The sequence below is a fragment of the Propithecus coquereli genome, unplaced genomic scaffold (genome assembly GCF_000956105.1).
Source record: "Propithecus coquereli isolate 6110/MARCELLA unplaced genomic scaffold, Pcoq_1.0 Scaffold232, whole genome shotgun sequence".
NCBI classification, from domain to species: Eukaryota; Metazoa; Chordata; class Mammalia; order Primates; family Indriidae; genus Propithecus; species Propithecus coquereli.
In genome coordinates, this window is record NW_012147864.1 from 4,225,430 (window position 1) to 4,247,924 (window position 22,495).

The following is a 22,495-nucleotide window of genomic DNA, read 5'->3' on the forward strand; positions in this document are numbered from 1 at the left end:
GTGAGCCACCGCGCCCGGCCAAGATGTTTTGAACCATTTTTAGAAGTTGTGAAGAACAGACTTCCAGAGATCTGAGTAAACGAGGGCGTCTCCAGCCAACGCCAGACTCCAGGATCCCGAGAGGAAACGTGGCCAGCGAACTCACAGAGCCACGACCTTGACCTTTTCTGAGGAGCAAACCCGCGAGCTCTCCTCCCGCCATGCGTTTCCAGCCAGAGATGCCCCCGCAGCCCTGTGACCGTGCCTGCCCTAAAGTCGCTGCTGAAAGAGGCTCTGGACCCCTGAGTTCACCCAGCTCCTGGGCGGGTGACCCCTTTCTGGGGAGGCTGTGGGTCCACACCAGGGCACCCACATTCCTACGACACCCCGGGGGCGGGTCTCAGGTGCCGGGTCCTGCAACGCCCTCTCAGATCTTCCCGCACAGAATCGGGGGTGGCCATTGCAGCACGGGTCCCTGTCACCCGATCACAAATGTGGGCCCCAATCTCCAGAAAGGACACCGGCTTCAGGAGCTCTGGTTTTGTGTGTGAGACCCAAGAGTGAGAACAGCGTCCCTGTATCCGTCTCCCGAATAAACCCGGCAAAACCAGAAACGGACAGGCCAGGCAGGCACCAGAGGCTGGAACCCCCCACGGTGGCCTGCGAGTCCCTGTTGTAAGTGACACTTAGAGAATATTTTCTGGACACCTCTGAGTTCAGGACCGTGAAGGCAAAGAACCAGAGGCGGGGGCCGTGTGGAGGCTGGTGAGGAACCTGCGCCTGTCCCGGATCTTTTCCGGGGGACCCGGGATCCCTCCTGTTATCCCGCCTCCGGCCCCAGCAGGAAAGTCCCCAGGGCTGCGACCCAGGGAAGGAGGGGCCGAGAGCTCACCAGCGGCTCCAGCTCCTTGGTGTCGATGAGGCCGAACTCCCTGACGAAGTAGTAGAAGTGCTTGTAGCAGGTGTTCACGTGCGCCTCGGAGCCCATCTGCGCGATGCGGTCGAAGTGGTGGATGTACACGTGCACAAACACGCGGAACAGCCGCGACAGAATCTTCCGCACGGCCTGCAGGAAGTTCTTGGGGAATGGCGTGCCTGGGGACGGGCGGGAGGGGCGCGGGGAGAGGTCAAGATGGATCCTTGGCCGCCCGGAGCGCTGGGATCACAGGCTGAGCCGCCGGGCCAGCCCCACCAAGCGCTTGGGCGGCATCTGCCTCGACTCTATGTACATGATCCCAAGGAGGGAGACATTTGCAGACATTTCTCTATACGGTGTCACAAACGAGCGTGCAGACACACGTTTGAGGAAGGTCATGGCAGCAATGTCTGCAGGACCCTGGGAAGGGCCAGGCCTGACAGTGGGATCAAAGAAACATCAGGTGCGACATGGCTCTCGCCCCAGGGAAGGATCTGAATGGATCGGGAGAAGGTGGCAGAGGGAACAAATGGCATTCCCAGGGCTCCCGCGGGCTGGGCCAGGCCCTGACCCGGGGCCTTCCCCAGTGAACTTCACCGTGAATGTTCTTGTTTCCACCCACCTCCCTTCTCTGTGTTTGGGACAAATTAATCCCCGAAGCCGCGCCCTTCCCTATGGAGCATTGCATGGCCTCAAGCACGTCGGTGCCTGTGCTTCGTCACCTTTAGGCTTCTCTGTGTGTCTGTGACACAGGCACAAGACACAGGCCCTGGGAGACCAACTGGGAAGGTGCGTTCCCCATCCGTGAGGACCCTGGGTTTCCTCCTCTGTCGCTGTGACAGGAGGAAAGGATGAACACAAGGCATGCTTTACTCTCGAGACGCACCCTAACAATCGTCCACAAACCGATGTTTGTGGGATGTCCCTGAAAAACCTCTAAAAGTCACCAGGTGCGTCGCAAACACTGAGTGGGGTGGGGATTCCTGCCCAGGGGTGGTAATCCTGATGGACTGTGGATCTGTGACAGTGTGACAAAGCCGACAGCGCCCAGCACCAGGCCTGCAAGGGACTCTGGGCTTGATGCTGACACCACCCTTCTCCCCTAGGATGGGGGTGAGGGTGACAGGAGCCCCCAAGAATGAGCCAGGGTGAAGGACCAGCTCATTTTGTTTTTTGAGACAAGGTCTCACTCTGTCGCCTGGGCTGGAGTGCAGTGGCGTCATCACGGCTCACTGCAGCCTCCAACTCCTGGGCTCAAGTGATCCTCCTGCCTCAGCCTCCCACAGTGCTGATCACAGGCGAGCGCCACCGCGCCTGGCCAAGGAAGAGCTACTGAAAGCACCCAGCTTAGGCGAAGGATTCAGAAACAGAATCTTTGAGGGCTTCGTTGCCCACACCTGTGATGATGCCCTCACACGGGGGTGCAGACTGCAGCCTGAGGGCCAAACCCGGCCTGTTGTACAAATGAAGTTTTATTGGCACAGCCGTGCCCTTGTTCACACACTGTCCACACCCACGGTTCCTGCCAAGGTTATCCTCTGCTCTTCTTGATACCACGGCAAGAACTGACATTCCACGTGTGGGGAGCTGACCAGAAGTGCTTGGGGTCCTTCCTGCTCTGAAGTTCTCGGATTTGGACCCCTCAGGAGCTGGGTGGGACATCAGGGGGTCCCAGCAAGTCCAAGGTCAGAACCCCAGGGAGTGTGGGCACACAGACCCTACCCAGACCGGATCTCGGGGGTTGGGGGACCCAGGAATCTCTACTTTGGGAAAAAGCCGATTCTGGGACACCCAGTTTCCAGATGGGCAGCTGAGAGCCCCCTGTCAGCGTCCGGCCCCACCCACCAAACAGACGTAGGTGAGGCCACAGCGGCAAGAACCCGGCCCAGGGTGTGCAGCTGTCAAGTGTCCACAGGCTGGGACCCCAGGCCCCGAGCGCGTCCAGGACGCTTCCACCCTGTAGGTTCCCAGGGCCGCCACGCTGACTCCAATGGTTACAGTGAGAGAGACCCCCAAACACACCCTGCGCCTGCCATCATGACCACCACAAACGCGGGGGCTTAAAACAGCACACGCCTCCGCTCCCTGTTCTGGGGGCCAGGAGTCCACACCCGCCCACTGGGCCACACCCACTTGTGGGCAGCGCCAGCCCCTCCCGGAGGCTCCAGGGAGAGCCGTGCGTGCGACTCACCGACGTTGGTGGGGAACAGGTCCTCGTTGTTGATCTGCACCTCGATCCAGTCCATGAGCAGGTCCATGTACCGCGGCGCGGACAGCGCTGTGGGCTTGCGGAACCTGTGCTCGTCCTGCCAGCGGTACTCGTACTTGGGGCCCCCCGACATGACCGGGCAGGACTCCTCCGTGCAGCCGTCGCTGATGGTGCCATAGATGAGGTTGACGCGGTTGAAGAAGTCCACCACGTGCACGGCCACCCAGTCGTTGAGGTCCTCGCCCGGGGGCAGCTGCACCGCCAGCCTCAGGTCCAGACCCGCGTTCAGCGACGCCTGCGCCTTCTTGTGCAGCTCGAAGCGCTGGGTGCCCGGCTCGAACTTGCGCTTGGGGCGGAAGGTCTTGTCCTTGTTGAAGACTTGCTTCAGGAAGGGGTTGGACATCCTGGTGGCACCTGCTGCCTCACGACGCTTCCTAGGAGAGGTCTCGGCGGGCAGGCTCCTGAGAGGCTACTCCCAGAGATCTGAAACAAGAGAGGCAGTAACTGTGACCTGCCCAGGTGACAGGGTTCCCTGGAAACTCTGTTCTGCAGGTGACAACGGGCCGGATTTGGAACGTTCTCCAGGACTTCCGGTTTCAAAGCATTTCACCAGAAGGTGTCAGTTTCTCAGAGGATAAAACCTCCACGTGGATGCTCCAGAGCAGAAGGCGCCAACAGCCGGGGCCTGAGTGACCCAGAGTGGCCGCGTACTTCCCCCGAGCCTGGCCCAGATGCTCTGAGCACCCTGGGATGCCACAGTGGTCACAGGTGAGCGCAGCAGCTGAACTGTGGCCTCCACAAAGGGACGTTCCTGTCCTGATGCCTGGAACCTGTGCATGTGGCCTGAGGTTGAAATGGGGTCTTACGATGATGTCACCCTGGCTTATGTGCGTGGGCCTAAGGCCAGGGACAAGTGTCCTCACGGGGACAGAAGAGGAGAGACATGCACAGGGGACATGGAGGTAGGGCTTGGGGTGATGTGTCCAGAAGCCATGGGATGCCAGGACGGCAGCAGCCCCCAGAGCTGGGAGAGGCCTGGGCTGACTCTCCCTCAGAGCCTCAAGGAGAGCCAGCCCTGCCCTTGGCTTCCGGCCTCCAGATTTGGACGAGGGAGAAGTGCTGTTGCGTCTGTGTCCTGTGACCGTGTGTAAACCGCAGTCACTGGGTCAGGGCCCCTAAACCACTGTGACCTCGTCTTCACCTAATTACATCTGCAAAGACCCTACTTCCAAACAAGGTCACTTGATGGGTTCCAGGTGGACATGACTCTTGGGGGGATACTATTCTCCCCAGTGCATCATCTAAATGAAGACACCAGCCGGGGGCGGTGGTGGCGCCTGTGGTCCCAGCTACTTGGGAGGCTGAGGCAGGAGGATCCCTTGAGCCCAGGAGTGGGAGGCTGCAGTGAGCTGTGATGACGTCACTGTACTCCAGCCTGGGTGACAGAGCCAGGCCTTATCTCTAAAAAAAAAGAAAAAAACCCAAAACAAACAACTAACAAACATAAACCTGCTCAAGCGACTCTAAGTCTTGTCGGTGCCTGCGTGGTAGCTTGGCAGCAGCCCGCTGCTGCCCTGGACGGGGCCCTGGCTCTCCTGCCCTCTCCCCTCAAGACTCCTGTGTGCTGAGCGGGGACAGTGACTGATTCCAATGCACACTGGGAAGTGAGGGGACGACATGATCCCACAGTGCACAGGTGACTGGCTCACACTCACATCTGGTCCCTGTGTCACCGCCCCCTCATGACTGTCACTGCTAGGACAACGGCCCAGTGGCCCTGTGCCTTGTCCTCCGTTTGCAGCAGAGCAGGCCGTGTCCTCCCATGACGTGCACCTGGCCGTGACAGGGGCAAGGCCCGGGTGGGGCCTGGAAGAGGAAGTGCGGAAAGGGGAAGTGTCGCAAAGCAGGGTGGGGGAGGTGGAACCCATGGTGGCTGCGCCCACCCCCAGGCCTGGCAGTGCCGCGGTGCTGGGCTCTGCGCCACCCACCCGAGCGTAACAACTGTTTACAATGTTATAATAAACCATACCACTGTTTTTTGTTTATTTTTTGCTTAAACTGCTGGAGTTAGTTTCTCTACCTGTGGCCAGTGAGTCTTGTCCTGTGCCCATGTCTCTAGACCTAGAGCTGGGTCACAAGAGTCTCCCGTGGCTGCTGTGACAAACTCACAAATTAGGGGCTTAAATGAACACAAATTTATCATTAGAAAGGAGGCAGAGAGGCTGGAAGATGCTCCACTGCTGGCTCTGGAGAGGGAGGAAGGGCCCCGAGCCGAGGGACGCCGGTGGCCGCTGGATGCTGGGAAAGGCGGGAGACGGTTCTGCCCTGGAGCCCCCAGGAGGGACCGGCCCTGCCACACCTTGACACGAGGCCATGTCAGATTTCTGACCCCAGAACTGTGAGATGACAAATGTTTTAAGCCCCTTAGACTGTGGCATCACCAGGAGACACACAGAAGAGCAAATAGTAAGAGGCTACTCTGATACTCACGAGAGCCACAGTCAGAACAAGGCGACTGGCACCCTGAGCCTCCCTGTCTCTGGCTTCACCTGGGGCCCCGCCGCGCCTCTCGGCCATGGGTGTGGAGGGCAGACTCCGGGCAGCACAAACACGGACAGGCAGCCGGACATCGGAGCTGGGAGAGCTGCCATGCACAACGGGGCAGAAGAACAGGACACGCCCCGTGAGAGGAGGGGACCTCTTCTCCTGCACTAGGACGGTGATGACCCAGAAGGACGGTGATCACAGAGTGGGTGAGGATGTGCAGACACCGGTCCCTCCCACGCGGCTGTTGGGAACGTGACGTGGTACAGCCGCTGGGGCAAGTGCCTCAGGGGTTGATCAGAGACACCGCCTGACCCAGCAATCCGCCCCCAAACCTGCATATCCAGTCCACAGCAGCTGAACGGGGAAACAGCCCAAGTGTCCCTGACAGATGGACGGACAAGGACAACGTGGTCCCTCGACACACTGGAGTATCACTCAGCCACGAAGAGGGATGAAGCTCTGACACAGGCCACAGTGTGGATGGACCTTGAGGACATCGTGCTCAGTGAGAGACGCCAGACACAGAAGGACACAAAATGTGTGACTCCGTTTGTATGAAATGTCCAGAACAGGCAGATCCACACAGACGGGACATGGATTCGTGGGTGCCAGGGGCTGGGGGAGGGGATGGGGAGTGACTGCTCATGGGGACAGGTGTCTTTCAGGGCAATGAAAGTTCTAAAATAGAATGCAGTGGTAGTTGCACAACTCTGTGAATGTTCTAGAAACACTGAAATGTACACTTTAAGTGGGTGCGTTACAGAGTACGTGATTTATAGCTCAGTAAAGCTAGTGCATACAAATGTGGTGCGCAGGCACCAGAAAGCACTACATCCGGCCGTCTCGGGCTCAAGCTTAGTCAAGGACCATCTTGCTCGCTGTGAAATGTGAGCACAACAGGAAAGTCTACAACATGACGGTGCGGGTCAGTGGTTTATCACAGAGGGAACCCCGGCTAAGGACTCCAGGAAAGCTGCTCGGGCAACCCCTGCTCAGGAAGGACACAGGTCCTCCCCACCGCGCGTGCTGACCAGAAAGGCCTGCACGTCCCCAGAGCCACTGGGGGCCCAGGGCACCATTACTTCCTGCCACCTGCGTGAACACCCGCTAAGTGCTTCACACTGTCCTGAAAGGAAAAGGCTGTCTCCACTTCACAGCAGAAAAACCGAGGCCCAGACAGGTCTCAGTTTACTAACGAGAAACAGAGCGGCGGTGCGCAGCCCCCAGGACCCAGGCGGGGCAGAGCTGGCCCTGGGCCTCGCCTACTTCCCCCTTCACTTCTGGGCCCCTTCGCGATCCTGTCAGACTTTCTAACACAACAGACATCACAACACAAAGAAAAACTCCACCCGCCACCGCCCAGTTGCTGATTTGGGGACCTCTCCAGTGCCAGGGCTAGGGGCTGGCCCCAACAATGCCACCTGCTCAGGGCAGGTGGGTAGGGCCTTCCAGGGGCCTCCGAGGCCTCTGCTGACAAGGCCACCCTGGGCAGACTCCAGCCTCGGCAGGAGACCCCTGCCTGGGCCGAGCCTCGCAGAGACATGGCTGTCTCTACGGCCTTGGCTTGTCTCTTTCTACATCCTGATGCCCGTCTACCACATGTCCACCAGGACCGTTCCAGAAAACGGGACCAGGGTGGCTGACGGGGCTTACAAAGGTCTCGCTTGCGTTTCTGTCTCCTCTCGCAAAGTGGGAGGATTGTTTTTTAAGTGAAAATAATTATTTTCCGAAAAACTTCCTGGACGAGTAGAATTCCTGCCTCAAGTAGACAGTTTTCTATCAGCAACAAAGACATGCGGAGTGGCCGGGGCAGCCCCTAGGTGACATCCTCCCCGTCGCTGTCCCCTATGCCCTACTCACCGTGCCTGGGGCTCCGTTCTCTCTGCTCCGATCAGAGCCGTCCAGCGTCTGTGTGGGGACAATGCCGCCACGAGCTTCTCAGAATCCAATGCCACACCTTGTGGTTCCCCTGGTCTTCCCACGGAGGAGATGCCAATGGCCCTTGGAAACTTCTAAAGGGACAGAAGGTAAGATAAATTCCCCCACCCCAACTCACACTTTTTTTTCTGAAAACACAGCGCGACACAGCATAGTTCCTCTAAACGATCAACTGGGCTGACCCCTCCCTGGGCGAGGTGCGGCAGCAGCTCAGGGCCCACAGTCACCCACTTCCTTCCGGAGGATTCCACATCCTGCCACCGCCTCGGGGACTGCTACCCCAGAGCGCAAGAGAGACAAGCCCTGAGCTCAGAAGTCGGCTTGTTTGTTCTAGATCAGTGTGCAACACTGGCTCCCCTCCTGGCAGCCCCAATATTTGGCTGGAAGATGCTCAGAGCCCAGAATCTGTCCTGTGAAAAAAGGCAGAGGCTGGGCACGGTGGCTCACACCTGTAATCTCAGCACTCTGCGAGGCCAAGGTGGGAGGATCACTTGAGCTCAGGAGTTCGAGACCAGTCTGAGGAAGAGCAAGACCCCGTCTCTACTAAAAATAGAAAAATTAGCCGGGGTCGTGGCGCCTGTTGTCCCAGCCAAGGCAGGAAGATCACTTGAGCCCAGGAGTTGGAGGCTACAGTGAACTATGATGACATCACTGCACTCCAGCCTGGGTGACAGAGCGAGACTCTGTCTCAAAAAAAAAAAAGAAAAAAGGCCGTGCCCAGACCTGTCTTCCATATCCTAAATGCTTATTTTCAAATATCACAACTGTTCCTGGTGCTGAAAGGCTGTCCTCAACCCTGCAGGACCCGCAGGAGGACGGCTGTGGGTTCCCCAAATCCCACGTGCGTGTCCTGCTGTTGTTTTGTGTGCCCATCTTTCTTTACTGGGTGAAGTTCTCCAACTTCTGCCGTACGAGGGCAGACAGGCGGGAAGTGAGGCACCGGGCCAGGGGCTGCTGCGGGGTCAGCATAGTTTTCTAGCCCTCCTGTGAATCTTTTCTTTTTTTTAGATTGAGATAAAATTCACGTACTGCAAATTTCAACCTTTTAAAGCAGACAGTTAAGTGGGTCTTAGTATGTTGAGAGTTATACATCCACCACCGCTATCTAAATCCACGATGTTGTCATCACCTCAAAAGGAAACCCAGACCCCATCAGGAGTCACTCCCCAAGTCCCCTATTGTGAGTTGAACTGTGTTCCCCAAAAAGATAACTTCTAGTCCTAAGCCCCGGACCTGTGAATGGGAATTTCTTTGGGAAAAGGGCCTTTGCAGATGTCGTTGGTGAAGACAAGGTGCTAAGTAGACCTGGAGCAGGGGGTCGCTGGTCCACTGACTGGTGTCCTTATAAGGTGACAGAAATGTGGACACAGACACACAGAGGGGACAGCCTGGAGAAGATGCAGGCAGAGACTGGAGTGACGTGGCCACAAGCCAAGGGACGCCTGGAGCCCCCAGAAGCTGGGAGAGGCGGGAAGGACCCTCCCATGGTGCCTTTGAGGGCTCAGTGTGCACAGCAAGTGAAGAGGAGGACATGTGCTTGAACCCGAGGCTCCCACTGCTAATGCCCCTGATCCACCCGGACAGAGGAAGGGGTGCTCGTTCCGCACCTCGCAGGACTCTGACTCTGTCTCCCCTGGCCTCGTTCTGCCATGGGGGCAGGTACACACACATCCTCTGACAAGATCGTGTCGGCTGGGGGACGGTTACAGAGAAATGTGAGATGTCATCAAAGCCTAAGGTGCCCCTAACGAGTTTCCAGAGACCCCAGGGAGACTGAACTTGGCACAAGGCCCAAGTGTCAGGGACAAGAAGACGTGAGGAAGGGCACCCCCACACCTGTCCATACGCCGCGCCGCAGTCCTCGCTGCGGAAGTTCCCCGGGACGCTGGGGCCCAGGGGTCTGGGCTTGACCTCACGCTGCCTTCTCGGTCCCTAGACACTTCCTGTCTGAAAGGGGAAGGGGTGTTGGGGGAGGAACTGCCGCTCTGAGTCAGTCCAGGGGAAGCCGGGTGACCCACTCAGGGTCTCGCTTCACTTGGGTTGCTGCAAAGAGCTCTCAGCGACACTGTGGGTTTCACAGGGGTGATTCAGCCCCTGCAGGGGACACTGGGCCATGTCTGGGACGTCTGTGGTCATCACAACTGGGGGTGCTCCTGGCATGGGGTGGGTGGAGGCAGGGACGCTGCTCAGCACCTGCAGTGCCCAAGACGGCCCCACCCGGGAGAGTGACCCAGGCCCAACACAGACCCAGTGTCCTCAGGGCTGAGGGGGAAAAGCTTGTTCTGCAAGTGGCAGAGCAGGACCAGGCCCAAGTGCTTTGGTCCGTTTGCCTCCTTTCCCTCTTTAATGAGTAGTACTTTAAATTGCCAGCCTTGCTACTAGCTAGTAGGCAGCGACTGTGGCTGTCAGAGGTGCTGACACGTTCCGTCTCCTCCCATCTCTGTTCTTTCCTGCAGCTCGCTGTGAAGGCACCAACCTACTCGTCAGAAACGAAGCCGGGCGGGGCGCAGCCTCCCGTCTGGAGAGGCTGCCTGAGGGTGGACAAGGACTCTCCTTCCTGCTAAGTGACATGACAACCGCTGACTCTCAGCCTGGAGTGGCTGCTTGCAGAGCTTCTGCTGTTATTAATAAACCGACCTAACATGTGCCGGGGCCCTGGCAGGAAAGCTCACGGAACTCACCATTTCCTGGAAGGCGGGAGGGACCGGCTCATCCCGCGCGCCAGGAAGCGGTCTGCTGCCTCGCCAAGGGCAGGAATGACCCGGCCCAGTGTCCACGGTGCTGGGGGACCCTGGCCCAGCAGTAACAGCTCCCTACTCCCCAGTGAAACGTGACATTAAAACACAGCAACAACAAAAACACGTGTGTGATTTTAACATACGTTTTAAACAAAGAAACAAAATATAAGCTCTGTGTCAAGACAAGAAGAATGTAGAGGAAAAAGCCACAACTTGCGGGTGACGAAAGGGAGAGAAATCCAAGTGAGACTGACCCCGTGTGGCAAGGAGGCTGACAACCCCGAGACCAGGGCGCACGGCATCCAACAAAGTCATCCCACCCATCTGGCTGGAGGGAAAAGCCTTAAACCCGAGCCAGAACCTCCCGACCAGGAGGCGCTCTCTCCATCCCGGCGAAATGAGGCCGGCGTGCCTGAGACAGAGGCGCTCGTGTCCAGGGAGGGACACCCAGCATCCGCTACGTGGAAAAGTCAGTCGCAAAACAATGTGCACATCAGGCCTTTGTTGTTAAATAATAGCGAACAAAATAAAGATGAACTACTGTTTCCTCTGGAAGGTGAAACTCCCTTTGTGAACCTTTATGAGAAGCGTACATTTAGTTTTCCACTCTGGGTATGTAAGAAAAGTATAATAGTTCATTTGATAGAATCAAAAGAGAAAGGGAAGAGGTCGGGCGTGGCCCCCAGAAGGCATTGTGTGAAAGTCCCCGAGAAAGCAGAAGTGTCACCTTTCCTGGTGGGCAGCGGGGCACACACGGCACCACAGGCGCCGGGTTCTGAAGCCAGAGTACCTTTTCTGGTTAAGCCATTTGAGCTTCTAAATTCCAGGAAACAGGAACAGAGCTCCTCGGCTGGGGAATGTCTAAAACTTCCCAAAGTGAAAACCCCACTTCTCAGTCAGCGGCCTGGGGAATTCTCCTGAAATCTCCAATCTATGAGGCCCTCAAGGTGGGACAACAGCTCGCTGGAAGATGATTAATGGCTGAGTTTTCAAAGAACTCGGTGGCCTAGAACGTTTTTACATATAGAACAGACCTCATTGACATTGTTTATAGAACATGAAACGTTTACAGAGCGCAGGAACTAAAACGGCACTTTCACTGACCTCCTGACGGACTAAAATGATCCCTGATGCTTTTGCACGGTGAGAAAGAGAGGGTAACTCAGAAGCCAGTTTGCCAAAAACGGCCTTAAAAAAATATTCGGTTTGTCACAGTTACTTCGGGGCACCTGCTATGAGGACACTGCGGCAGGCTTTTCAAGAGATGCGAAGATATTAAAACACAGTCCCTTCCGACAGGGGGCTTCACATGAGGCTGTGTGTGGGGACAGGGTGGGGGACATGGGCGCTCTCTGTTCCTTCTGCTCAATTTTGCTATGAATCTAAAACTGCTCTTAAAAGTACTCTATTTAAAAACTGTAGCTGACACTAATTCATCCATCACTAAACACCAAGCATCTGGCCGAACCCTTTGAGAAACTCATCCCATTTAAGAAATAACTAAACACGGAAGGCAGAACTCGACGCATCCCGCAGCGTTTACTGAAAGCATAAATGCCCTGGAAACGCCGGGGTGCGCTGGGAGCACACAGGTAATGGGAGCTGCATAGGTAATGGGTGTAATTCCAAATTCTCTGGTAGCCACATCAAAAAGGAAAAAAAAAAAAGAAAAGAAAGAAAAAGAAAGGCAGGAAAAGAACCGGGTGAAACGACATGAAGGAGACACTCTGCCATCCCGGGTCTCGTGTGTATTTGCACTTAGAGCACGACCGGCTGCGGCGGGGGCCGGCTCAGCTCTAGAGTTAAAGAGAAACACTGACCTGCGGAAGGTGGGGATGCTGGGAAGGCTGCGATGGGACAAGTGTCCTTTGAGGTGGTCGCCTGAGTCGTACAGACACCCGGCAACACACAGGGAGAACCAGGGACGGCAGCGTGCTGGACTTCCACTCCCCTTGTCCTCACTCATAACCAGCAGACTTGCTCTTGAGTTCTAATGACAGACCCCTGACAGCTGGGGTTAAAAGACTGGCTTCCAGGTCTCAAAGTGGCAACTGTGACAGGCTGGGGCTCCTGCTGCTTTCCATCGCCTCTGCAGGTGCGGGCCTGGGCCGTAAGGTCTGAGGGTCCTCCCCAGTGTTGCCTCCCTAAATCTCCTCCACTTCTGAAGCAAACTACCAGCGGGCCAGACACCAAACAAACAAACATTCGCCTCCCTACGCTAGAGCAGAGCTGGCCTGAAGAAGTGAATCCAGGAGAACAGAAAAGGAAAGTTGAGTTTTATCTCACAAGTCAAAACCCAGATCACCCCCCACACTGGGAGATCACTACTCGGTCCTTGAGACATCACTGGGGGCTCCAGGGCTCCAGTCTCATGGAGGCCACAGCAGCCACTCAGCTGAGCCCCAGCTCCTCTCTAAAATAGGGCTGCTCAAACCAGGTGTCACACCATAATCCCAGCACTTGGGGAGTCCGAGGCAGGAGGATCACTTGAGGCCAGGAGTTCAAGACCAGCCTGGGCAACATAGCAAGACTCCATCTCTACAAAAAATAAAAAAATTAGCCAGGTGTGGTGGTGCACGCCTGTAGTCACAGCTACTTAGGAGACTGAGGCTGGAGGATAGCTTGAGCCCAGGAGTTGGAGGCTGCAATGAGCTATGATGACACCATGGCACTCGAGCGTGGGTGACAAAGCAAGACCCTGTCTCTAAAAAATAAAATGGGGCTGCTCAGAGCCCCAGTGAACTCAAGATATGCAGGAAGTAAGGAGGAAGCACCTGGCGGGTTCTGGGTTTGGCCAGGCACTGCCCACGGCCTTTGCAGGGAGCAAGTCCCAGACCAGAAAGTACAGGTAGTCAGTGGCAGGTGAGATACGCACAAATTGCACGTGTCGCATTTCAGCATCTCCCCAACCGTCCACTTGGCGTATGGGGGGTTTACTGTATGTCAATTAAACGTAGATGAAACTGTTAAAGAAAGAAAGACGCAAAGAGGGAAAAGCAACGTGCACAGAGACCAGACTCTTCCCCCGGAACGGTCGGTCCCGCCCTGGGACTGTATGTATGTCCACGTCTCCCCTCCCTAGTCAGTGGCCCTATAAATCACACGGTGGTTTAACACCATCTCCAGCCCGACAGCGGCAGGGAGAGGGACTTCTCCGGCCAGGGAGCTGGGCGGGGTCGTCCTCTGTCGCCCCTCGCCCAGCCTGCCACGTGCTCAGGGGACGCTGTGGCGACCCGATTCCGCGTGGGTGTGGGGGGCCGGAAAGGGATTTTATCGAAACCAGGAGACTCGGGGCCCGCGAGAGGTTGATCAGCGGACCGAGGCTTGGTCCCAAACTAGCATTTGTAACTACAGCCCGACGCGGCCTCCACGCCGCCCGCCGCGTCGCCCCGGGGACCCACCCGGCTTCCCGGCCACCTGCCTGCCTCGTACCCGCTGGGACCCACCTGGCTCCGCTCGCCGCCTCCTCAGCGCCGGGACCGCCCTGCCTCAGCGCCCGCGGAGGGACACGGCGCGGAGGGACACGGCATGGAGGAACACGACCCGCTCGCCCCGCCCGTCCCGCCCGGCCGCACCCACGGGAGCCGGGCCTACTTTCCTTAAAGGGCCAGGGCCTCGCGGGAAAGCGGCGCTTGGAGATCCCCAGGCCCGTCCCTCGGGCTGTCCCCGCGGAGCCTCGTCCCGGAGGCCGCCATGGAGGCCGGACGCCCCGATGGGGCCGGGGCTGGGGCCCCCGGGCACGCTCTCGGTTGCGTGGCAACCGGGGCCCGGCCGTGGACGCCATTAGGGGGGGCCCCCGGGCACGCGGCCTGTGGGCGGAGCTTGCGCGGCTGTTGGGGAGCAGGGCGGGGCCTCAGGGGGAGGCGACCAAGGAGGAGGAGCTGGCGCCGGCGTTGGAGCATGCGTGGACGAGGCCGGTAGGGCAGAGCCAATCCGGAAGCAGAGTCTTCTCTGAGTGGCGGCGCGTGAGCGTGGCCTAGGGGCAGAATTGGCGGCGTCAGTTGTCCGTTGAGGACCGCTCGGCGGGACCAGATATGGCGGCGAAGACAGAGGTGGCCCGGAGCCCGAGGGGCGCTGTTGGTTGGTGCGCGGCCGAGGGGCGTGGCGCGAGGGCGCCGTAGGTTGGTGTACGGTCGAGGGGCGTGGCGCGAGGAGGCCGTTGGTTGATGCGCGGCCGAGGGGCGTGGCGCGGAGGGCGCCGTTGGTTGGTGTGCGGCCGAAAGGCGTGTCGCAGGGGCGCCGTTGGTTGGCCGGCGGCGGGCGGGAGCGGGGGCGGGCCATGGCGCTGCTGCTGTGCCTGGGCATGACGGCGGCGCTGGCCCGCGGCTGCCTGCACTGCCAGAACAACTTCTCGGATAAGTTCTCCTTCTACCGCCACCACGTGAACCTCAAGTCTTGGTGGGTGGGCGACATCCCCGTGTCAGGGGCGCTGCTCACCGACTGGAGCCAGGACACGATGAGGGAGCTGCACCTGGCCATCCCCGCGGAGATCAGTGAGCGCTGAGCCCAGCCCGGGGCGCCCGGCACGGGCCAGACCCCGGGCAGGCCGCTCACCTGGCTCCTCCTCGCCCGCAGCCCGGGAGAAGCTGGAGCAAGTGGCGAGAATCGTGTACCAGAAGATGGATCAACTGTACCAAGGGAAAATGTATTTCCCTGGTAAGGGAAGGGAAACTGAGGCAGGGACCGCGCACCCCAGGACACCCCCCACCTCCACCCGCCGCCTGCGCCTGACCTCCCTTCTCCCGCCTCCCCACCATCAGGGTATTTCCCCAATGAGCTGCGAGCCATCTTCCGGGAGCAGGTGCACCTCATCCAGAATGCTATCATCGAAAGTGAGCGAGGGGAGCCGCGGGGACCACGTGCACCAAGGGTGTCTCTGGTCCCCACAGGGCTTGAGCTCCTTCGAGGCTGGGGCCCCGGGAGCAGGGCTTGGCTGGGGCTGGAGTGATGTGAACAGACCACCTGGATAGGGCAGCCCCCAGGGAGGGACCCCTGTCATCCCATGGTCACCAGCACAGCCCAAAGGATACATGCCACCACCTCCCTGGCACCTGCCCAAACTAGTCCCTTGGAGGTGCCAGGAGTGTTGCTGCCACCTTCCCCAGGTGTGCACCATCCCATGCTGGGAGCCACCCTGGGGACCCCTTCCCTCTGGGTCATGGACACACACACATGAAACCAGGCAGCCGAGGGATGAGCCCTGAGCCTTTGGCAGGGCTAGGGGACCAGGGTGGGCCTGGTAAAACTGCGCTGTCCTGTCTTCCCACAGGCCGCATCGACTGTCAGCGTCACTGCGGTAAGTGAGCCTCCATCCAGGCTGAGGGGCGTGGTGCTGGCAGCAGCAGCTCAGGGCCCCAGAGGCTGAGGGAGCCTGCAGCCGCCTCGCCTGTGTTGCAGGCATTTTCCAGTATGAGACCATCTCCTGCAACAACTGCACAGACTCACACGTCGTCTGCTTCGGCTACAACTGCGAGTAGGGCTCAGTCACCAGCCCCTGCCTGTGCCGAGGACCCTCCTGTCCCTGGGATCCCAGGCTCTCCTAGGACAAGGCTCCTCTGCCTTCCACCTAGCTCCCGTCAGCTGGGGAGGGTGGGGTCTGGGGCTGGGGGACACACCACCTCCAAGCTCATGTTCCCACAGGTCCTTGGAGCAGTGGGAGGCAGCTGTGCAGGGCCTTCTCAGTTACATGTGAGTTGGGGTCTCTGGGTAGCAGCAAACTTGCCATCAGGGCTTGGAGAGGGGACACCAACCCACGCCACTTGGCCCCCCTGACTCCAAACCCACTGTCGTTGTAGAAGTGACTGGCACAAGTAAGTCCCCTCCTCAAACCCAACACGCCTTACCAGAGGCAGTGTGCGTGTGAGCACCCAGCCGGTGAGTACGTGCAGGAAGCTGGCTCCCACAGCTCCCATGGCCTAGGTGGGCCACAGGGAGGCACGACCTGGACCCAGCTGTCTGAGGCAGTGAAGAGGGCGGCCCCAGCCCTTCCTCCCTCAAAGGTCTCTGAACTCAGGTGGAGGGAGGGGGGATCATCCTGGCTAAAGGATCACCATAGAGCCTGGTCCCAGCCTGTTCCACGTGTGTGGCAGAAACGTGGCCAGAGCCCGGGAGGGCTCCCCACGGTGGATGGATGGGGTGCCCATGGAGGGGCCTGACTAGGCCTCATCTTGTCTTTCAGACAGGACACGAGCATGAGGTAAGGCAGCCCTGGCCCGGCCTTCCAGAGGGGAGGGAGGAGCAAGGGAGTGAGGGGAGAGGTGCCGTGGGTCCTCTGGTTCAGCAGGGAAAAGCAGGCACGGCTCTCTGTGCCTGGGACGTGCCAATGTCATCTCTGCAACCATGCCCATGTGTCATTTCATGAACAAACGACGCACTGCTGCTCCTCCTCTGGGCCTGGGACATACAGAACCACCCCAGCCTTGTGAGTGGGCCAGGGAAGGCGGGCCTCCGGGGTTGGGGTGCACCTAAGCCAGGGATTAAAGCCCACCCGCCAACATGCCACAGGCACCCCGAACACCCTTTCGCAGTCCCAGTCACAAGAGTGGCCCAACCTGAGAACAAGCAGGGCCTCCGCCACGCACAGGACCAACGCGTGTCCCAGCAGGGAGGAGAGGCCAGGGTCCCCCAGGCAAGACCCACTGGGAAGGCGGAGGGAGGCACAAGGGGGGCTGAGACACCCCCATCTCCCTGCAGCCTGGTATCCCCAAGCTTCACGTGCCTGGAGGCCCAACACCTGGCCAACCTGACCTTGGAGGGTGCCTCTGAGTGCCTGACTCAGCACTGACAGCCGGCGCAACGGGAGGCCAGGACTCCCCTGGACTGTCCCAGCCTGTCCCCTGGAGCAGGCTGAGCTAACTGCTGCGCCTGGTCCCCCTCTCACCCCCAACAGAGCCCAGCCGCCTGAGCCGGGAGGGAGGGGAAAGGAGTGGGTTTGTACGTAGCATCGGCACTTGGCAGGACCACAGAGCTATTCGATGGGATGATTAAAATACCTGATGTTTTTCGTGGAAGCACGGTTCTTACTTGGGGGGCTGAAGGAGCTGGCAGTGTGCTTCTGGGAAGGCCTGAAGGTCCCCAAATGACCTGGCAGACCAGCTGGTGCAGAGCCATGCTCTCCAGGGCCTCAGGTCCTGGGATGGAGACGTTCTACTGTGACCCACCTGGGCATACCAGGCTAGGCTCGCACAGGTGTACACAATGGGGGGGGTCCTTCATGAAAGATGAGGCTGCAGTTTGGTGGCAACCGGGGCCAGATGCACCCAAGGCAAAGGGATGCAGGGCCCATGGGCTCTGCCCCCTCCATCCTCTGTGGCCAGGACCACAGCTACCCGTCAGCTGAGTGGTCCCAGACACAGATGGGAGGGGAAGCCAAGAACCCCGTGTGCATGTCTGTGCAGCCACGCGGTGCAATGGATCTGAGCACCCTTGCGAGGCCCGTTTTCACTCATGTGACCTCAGCCTGCGGCCTCCCCTGCGGCCGCTGCATGCACGCGAACATCTGTGTACAGGTCGGGAGTGGCACCCAGGAAGGCTCTGGGGCGCCCTTATAGACCACCCATCATCAGAGCCAAACGTGGCGTGTCAGGGGGACTAAGGGGATGTTGGGGGTCTGTCAGGAGCCCACCCCCGAGTGTCACAGCAGGCCGCCAACCGAGTCCTAGCTGTTACTGACACTAAGTGCTTCCTCTTGGGCCCTTCAGAGGGACACCAGCGGCTGGGGGCAGGGGAGAGGCCTGTGGCTGCTGTATCCAGGGCATAACATTGCAGAGGGGACATGGGGGGGGCCCTGAGCCAGGGCTGGGTCCAGGGCCTCATCTGGGTTGGCACACCCCACCCTCCCACTTTCGAGTTTATACCCAAGCAGACTGTCCGCTATCTACATGGCGTAAGGTGGAAGCCAGGCAACCTGACACAGGCAGGGCTGGTTGGTCTCCCGCCTCTGTCCCCACAGCCCTGAGCAATGCCTGGTTTCGGCCCTGCGGTGCCCCAAGGTCCCAGGAGCCTGGATGGCGCACTGGGGACCAAGGTCACCTCAGGAGATGTGAGCCAAGGGTGGCTCAGTCCCTGTAGTGCCTGTGACCCCAGCAAGGGCAGGAGACCCCACGTGGAAATGTCTGTTTTGCAGCTTTATTGGATCATCTTGACACAAAATCATTACAGCAGCATGATACGTCTCTCTCTTCTTTATATGGGAATGTCGATAGCAAATAAATTCTTATGTAACACATCATACAATTTCAAAATTCTAGAATCACTGCACGGGATTCTGTAATAGATTATTCTACATGCTAAAATGACAGTTTTCATCAAAAGGAAAAGTTAAAATGTCATGGAGGGCCATCATCTCTGAAGAACGTCCAGTCTCAGCCCTAGCGGCCGCCTGGGGAGTGGGCAGGTGAGGTCCCCTGCCCTGGGGCTGCTCTGCCCGAGGTGCCAGCTGGAGTTTCAGTCCCCACGCACGTCCTCCACCGTCCAACCTGGACTCTCCCGGCAGCAGTGGGACAATGCCGGGAGGAGCCCTGCAGTGTGCGCGGCAGGGAGCAGAGGGCACTCGGGATCGCACAACGCCACCACTCACCCAACCCAAGCCCAGAGAGACACATTTCTGTCGACGGGGAAGAAAGGAAACAGACAGGCCCAGCCCTGTCCCCTCGGTGGTGCTGACTGCAGCCCTCCTGGGCGCCTGCAGCCCCTCTCTGCCTGCAGCCTGGCCCGTGGCCCAGGGTCCTGCAGACCACGTTCCCACCAGGGGTTCTGGGAAGAAGGGCCTCTGTGACAGCTGGCCCACCCTTCACCCCGTGCAGAACCGCTGGTGAGGATGTCGGGGGACAGAAGCCGCCGGAGAGGAAGAGGTGGGGGAAGACAGGAGATGGGGCCACATCAGCTCCCCTGCCATGCACCCCTCACCCTGGTGCCTGCTAGGCCCTGGCCGATGGTGGGCACACTCGCTCCCCAGGCTGCGCCTGTGACCACATTCAAGGACCCGGCCTCCAGTGTGGGGCGGGGCACGGAGCAGGTGGGGAGCCTCTGCTGGTCTGGGGACTGGAACAGGGCTTCTTGCCAAAGAGTGGGGAGAGTCCAGGTGACAAGGATGGCCAAATAAATCAATGCGATACACAACCTCCATGTCTAAACAGCAGACGACGGTGGAGTTAAATTAACGCTCGGGCTTGGGTACAGTACACACGACACAGGAGTGGCGAGACACGTGGACCTGCGGGGCCACTGGTGCCTGCTCTGCGACGGGCTCCCGGGTGGGGCTCGCAGGCAGCTCAGCACGTGGCCAGCGTGGCCTTCATCTCCTCCAGCACGTTGCTCAGCAGGGTCGCGTCGCTGCACTTCCCGTCCACTGACACGGAGTTCTCCCCCTGCGCCAGGGAGAGAGACAGGCATTCACAAAACTGCACATACGGCCTTGGGACCTCCCGTGCTGTGCTTTTAATCCTGCAAAATATTTCCTGGAGCTGGGTGGCGGTGGTGGCTGCATAGCACCATGAATGTACCAAATGCCACCAAACTGTGAGCACTTAAAAACAGTTAAGATGGTAACTTCCATGTGTTTCATCATAAAAAAAAAAAAAAATCAGAAAAAATCACTGAAAACTTCCCAAATGTTAAGAAAGACATAAACACAGGGATTCAAGAAGTTCAGCAAACTCCAAAAGGAGTAAACCCAAAGGAATCCACACTCAGACTCATCAAAAAGTGCTGAAAAATAAAGACAAAAATTTTACCAACAGCCAGAGAAAAACGGTACATTCCTTGTAGAAAGAACAATTGTTCAGATGACTACAGGTTTCTCACCAGAAACCACGGATGCCGAGGGGAAGTGGCACGGCGTTGTTAAAGTACAGAAAGAGACCTGTTCAGCCAGAATTCTATATCCAGCAAACGCGCTGAGGAATGAAGGCAGAATAACAGCCGCGTGAGCGACAACCGAGAAGCAGCTGCTGGGAGATCTGCTCTAAAAGAATCACTAACAGATGTTCTTCAGACAGGAGGGAATGAGCCAAAAGAAAAGTGGAACACTAGGAATTAAAACAAAACAGAAATGGGCCGGGCGCGGTGGCTCACGCCTATAATCCCAGCACTCTGGGAAGCCAACGTGGGTGGATCGCTCAAGGTCAAGGAGCGACCTTAACCGGGCATGGTGGCGCATGCCTGTAGTCCCAGCTACTTGGGAGGCTGAGGCAGGAGGATCGCTTGAGCCCAGGAGTCTGAGGTTGCTGTGAGCTAGGCTGATGCCACGGCACTCTAGCCCGGGCAACAGAGTGATACTCTGCCTCAAAAAAAAAATAAAAAAAAATAAAAATAAACAAAACAGAAATGATAACCATGTGTGCAGATACAATAGACTATTCTTCTCCTCTTTAGTTCTTCAGAGTGTGTCTGAGGACTGAAAGCCAAACGATCACACGTGGGATGGAGTTTTTCACGAATGTGAACACAGTCGTGTGACAGCCAGGACAGACAAGGGCAGAGGTGAGCGGCCTGACGGGTGCGAGGATTTCACATCCCACTTGAAGGGTAAAATATTCGTCCAAGTAGACTATGCAAAGCTGAGGGCGTACAGTGGAATCCCTGGACACCCATGCACACAAAGTACAGAGAGGATCAAAAACACAACAGACGTTACAAACGAAAGAGGCCCAGGAGTCCCCAGGACTCACCCTCTTCACCAGGAGACAGACGTGGTGGCCCTGGACGGAGCGGCTGTACATGGAGGCGCAGGAGTCCACTCGCTCCACAACTGCGACACAGCGGGCGGGTGAGGCCCTGCACCCCGAGCAGCGGTGCCTTCCCGGGGCTGCCCTCCCCGACAGCTGCCAGAGGCCCGGCGGGGGCAGGAGGTGGCCCTGTGCGGCCTGGGCAGTTGGGGAACAGGAGTCCAAGCGGGAGCTACCGGCCTCTGGGGCACAGGCACCCGCCACAGCGGATCCCACAGGGCGTGAGTCTCCGAATGAGGGCTGCAGGCCAAGCTCCAACGGAAAAGGGGCTGGCAGGGCTGGGGCTGGGGCCCGGCCAGGGGAGAACCGTGCGCGTAAATGCCGTGCCATCTACCAGCCTCCTCACTTTCTTACCGGAAAAGTGGTGGTGAAAACAGATCTTTGTCAGAAGGTTCTGGAAGGACATACTAATGCCGTCGACTCTGATTGAGCTCATGCTCAGGTCCCCAGACTCCAGCAACTTGGCAAAGGCATCGCTGTGGGAAGGACACGGGACAGGGAGGGGTGACACCAGGCAGGAGCCAGGCCCCTAGGATGCCCAGCACCAATGCAGACTGAACCCCGCCACAAATGCTGTGTGGCGGGACCCTCCTTTGTGTGCCTTGGACCCGAGAGGCCGTCATGGTTTCGGAAGGTGTTAATCAGATTTACAAGTCGAAGTCCCAACCCACAGAACCTCAGAATGGGGCTTTATTTAAAAACAGGTCTTTTTTTTTTTTTTTTTGAGACAGGGTCTCACTCTGTCACCCAGGCTGGAGTGCAGTGGTATCATCATAGCTCACTGCAGCCTCCAACTCCTGGGCTCAAGGGATCCTCCTGCCTCAGCCTCCCGAGTAGCTGGGACTACAGGGATGACGCACTGCCCAGGACTTGGAGACACATTTTTAAAGAGGTCATTACAAAAAATAACAAATGAGAGGACGTTAAGGTTACATTAGATCATGTGGGTGGGCCCTGATCCAAGACATCTGGAGTCCCTACACAGCAGATGAGAACACAGAGGAGACACACGTGAGGACGCAAGAAGAAGGCATTCACCCTGCCACACCTGACCTTGGACTTCCAGCCCCCAGGACTGTGAGAGACTAAAGCCCTGATGTCTAAGCGCCTGGTCTGTGGCCTTGGCTGCCCGAACAGGTGCAGACACAAGGCAGCCGGACCTGTCGCGCCGAGGACAAGCAGTGAAGGGAGTCTTTGTCCTCGACTTTCACAAGTTAGGTCAAAAGATGCCGCTGAGGCTGCCTCGGGGCCTGGGTGCAGGTTATCTCCACTGCGGAGGCGGCGCACCTGTAGCAGGGCGTCGTGGTCAAGTACGAGGAGCAGCTGAAGTGCAGCTTGAAGTCCAGCACAACCTCCATGTCTAAACAGCAGACGACGGTGGAGTTAAATTAACGCTCGGGCTTGGGTACAGTACACACGACACAGGAGTGGCGAGACACGT

General features: G+C 58.2%; 3 protein-coding genes across 3 annotated transcripts in view; 1 reads left to right on the top strand and 2 right to left on the bottom strand.

Annotated features, from left to right (window-relative positions):
- Window positions 1-799: 799 nt before the first annotated feature.
- On the bottom strand, window positions 800-7,719 carry MOB3A (MOB kinase activator 3A). The gene is made up of 3 exons (XM_012645430.1): window positions 7,512-7,719; window positions 3,087-3,587; window positions 800-1,074 (listed from the first exon to the last, which is right to left on the bottom strand). The coding sequence occupies exons 2-3, from the start codon at window positions 3,505-3,507 to the stop codon at window positions 800-802; spliced, it is 696 nt and encodes a 231-aa protein (XP_012500884.1). The 5' UTR covers window positions 3,508-3,587; window positions 7,512-7,719.
- A 6,122-nt stretch (window positions 7,720-13,841) lies between these two features.
- Window positions 13,842-17,325, top strand: IZUMO4 (IZUMO family member 4). Its single transcript, XM_012645431.1, has 10 exons — window positions 13,842-14,820; window positions 14,903-14,983; window positions 15,088-15,159; window positions 15,597-15,623; window positions 15,725-15,800; window positions 15,968-16,015; window positions 16,123-16,137; window positions 16,506-16,523; window positions 16,734-16,748; window positions 17,021-17,325. Exons 1-10 carry the CDS (start codon window positions 14,607-14,609, stop codon window positions 17,109-17,111), a joined length of 657 nt encoding a protein of 218 aa, XP_012500885.1. The 5' UTR covers window positions 13,842-14,606; the 3' UTR covers window positions 17,112-17,325.
- Window positions 17,326-18,441: 1,116 nt separating this feature from the next.
- Window positions 18,442-22,495, bottom strand: part of AP3D1 (adaptor-related protein complex 3, delta 1 subunit) — a 36,490-nt gene continuing 32,436 nt past the window's right edge. The window contains exons 29-31 of the mRNA XM_012645432.1: window positions 21,409-21,530; window positions 20,998-21,077; window positions 18,442-19,695 (exon numbers count right to left, since the gene is read on the bottom strand). Of these exons, the coding sequence (XP_012500886.1) occupies window positions 19,600-19,695; window positions 20,998-21,077; window positions 21,409-21,530 (298 nt within the window). The 3' untranslated portion in view covers window positions 18,442-19,599. The remainder of the gene's footprint in view (window positions 19,696-20,997; window positions 21,078-21,408; window positions 21,531-22,495) is intronic.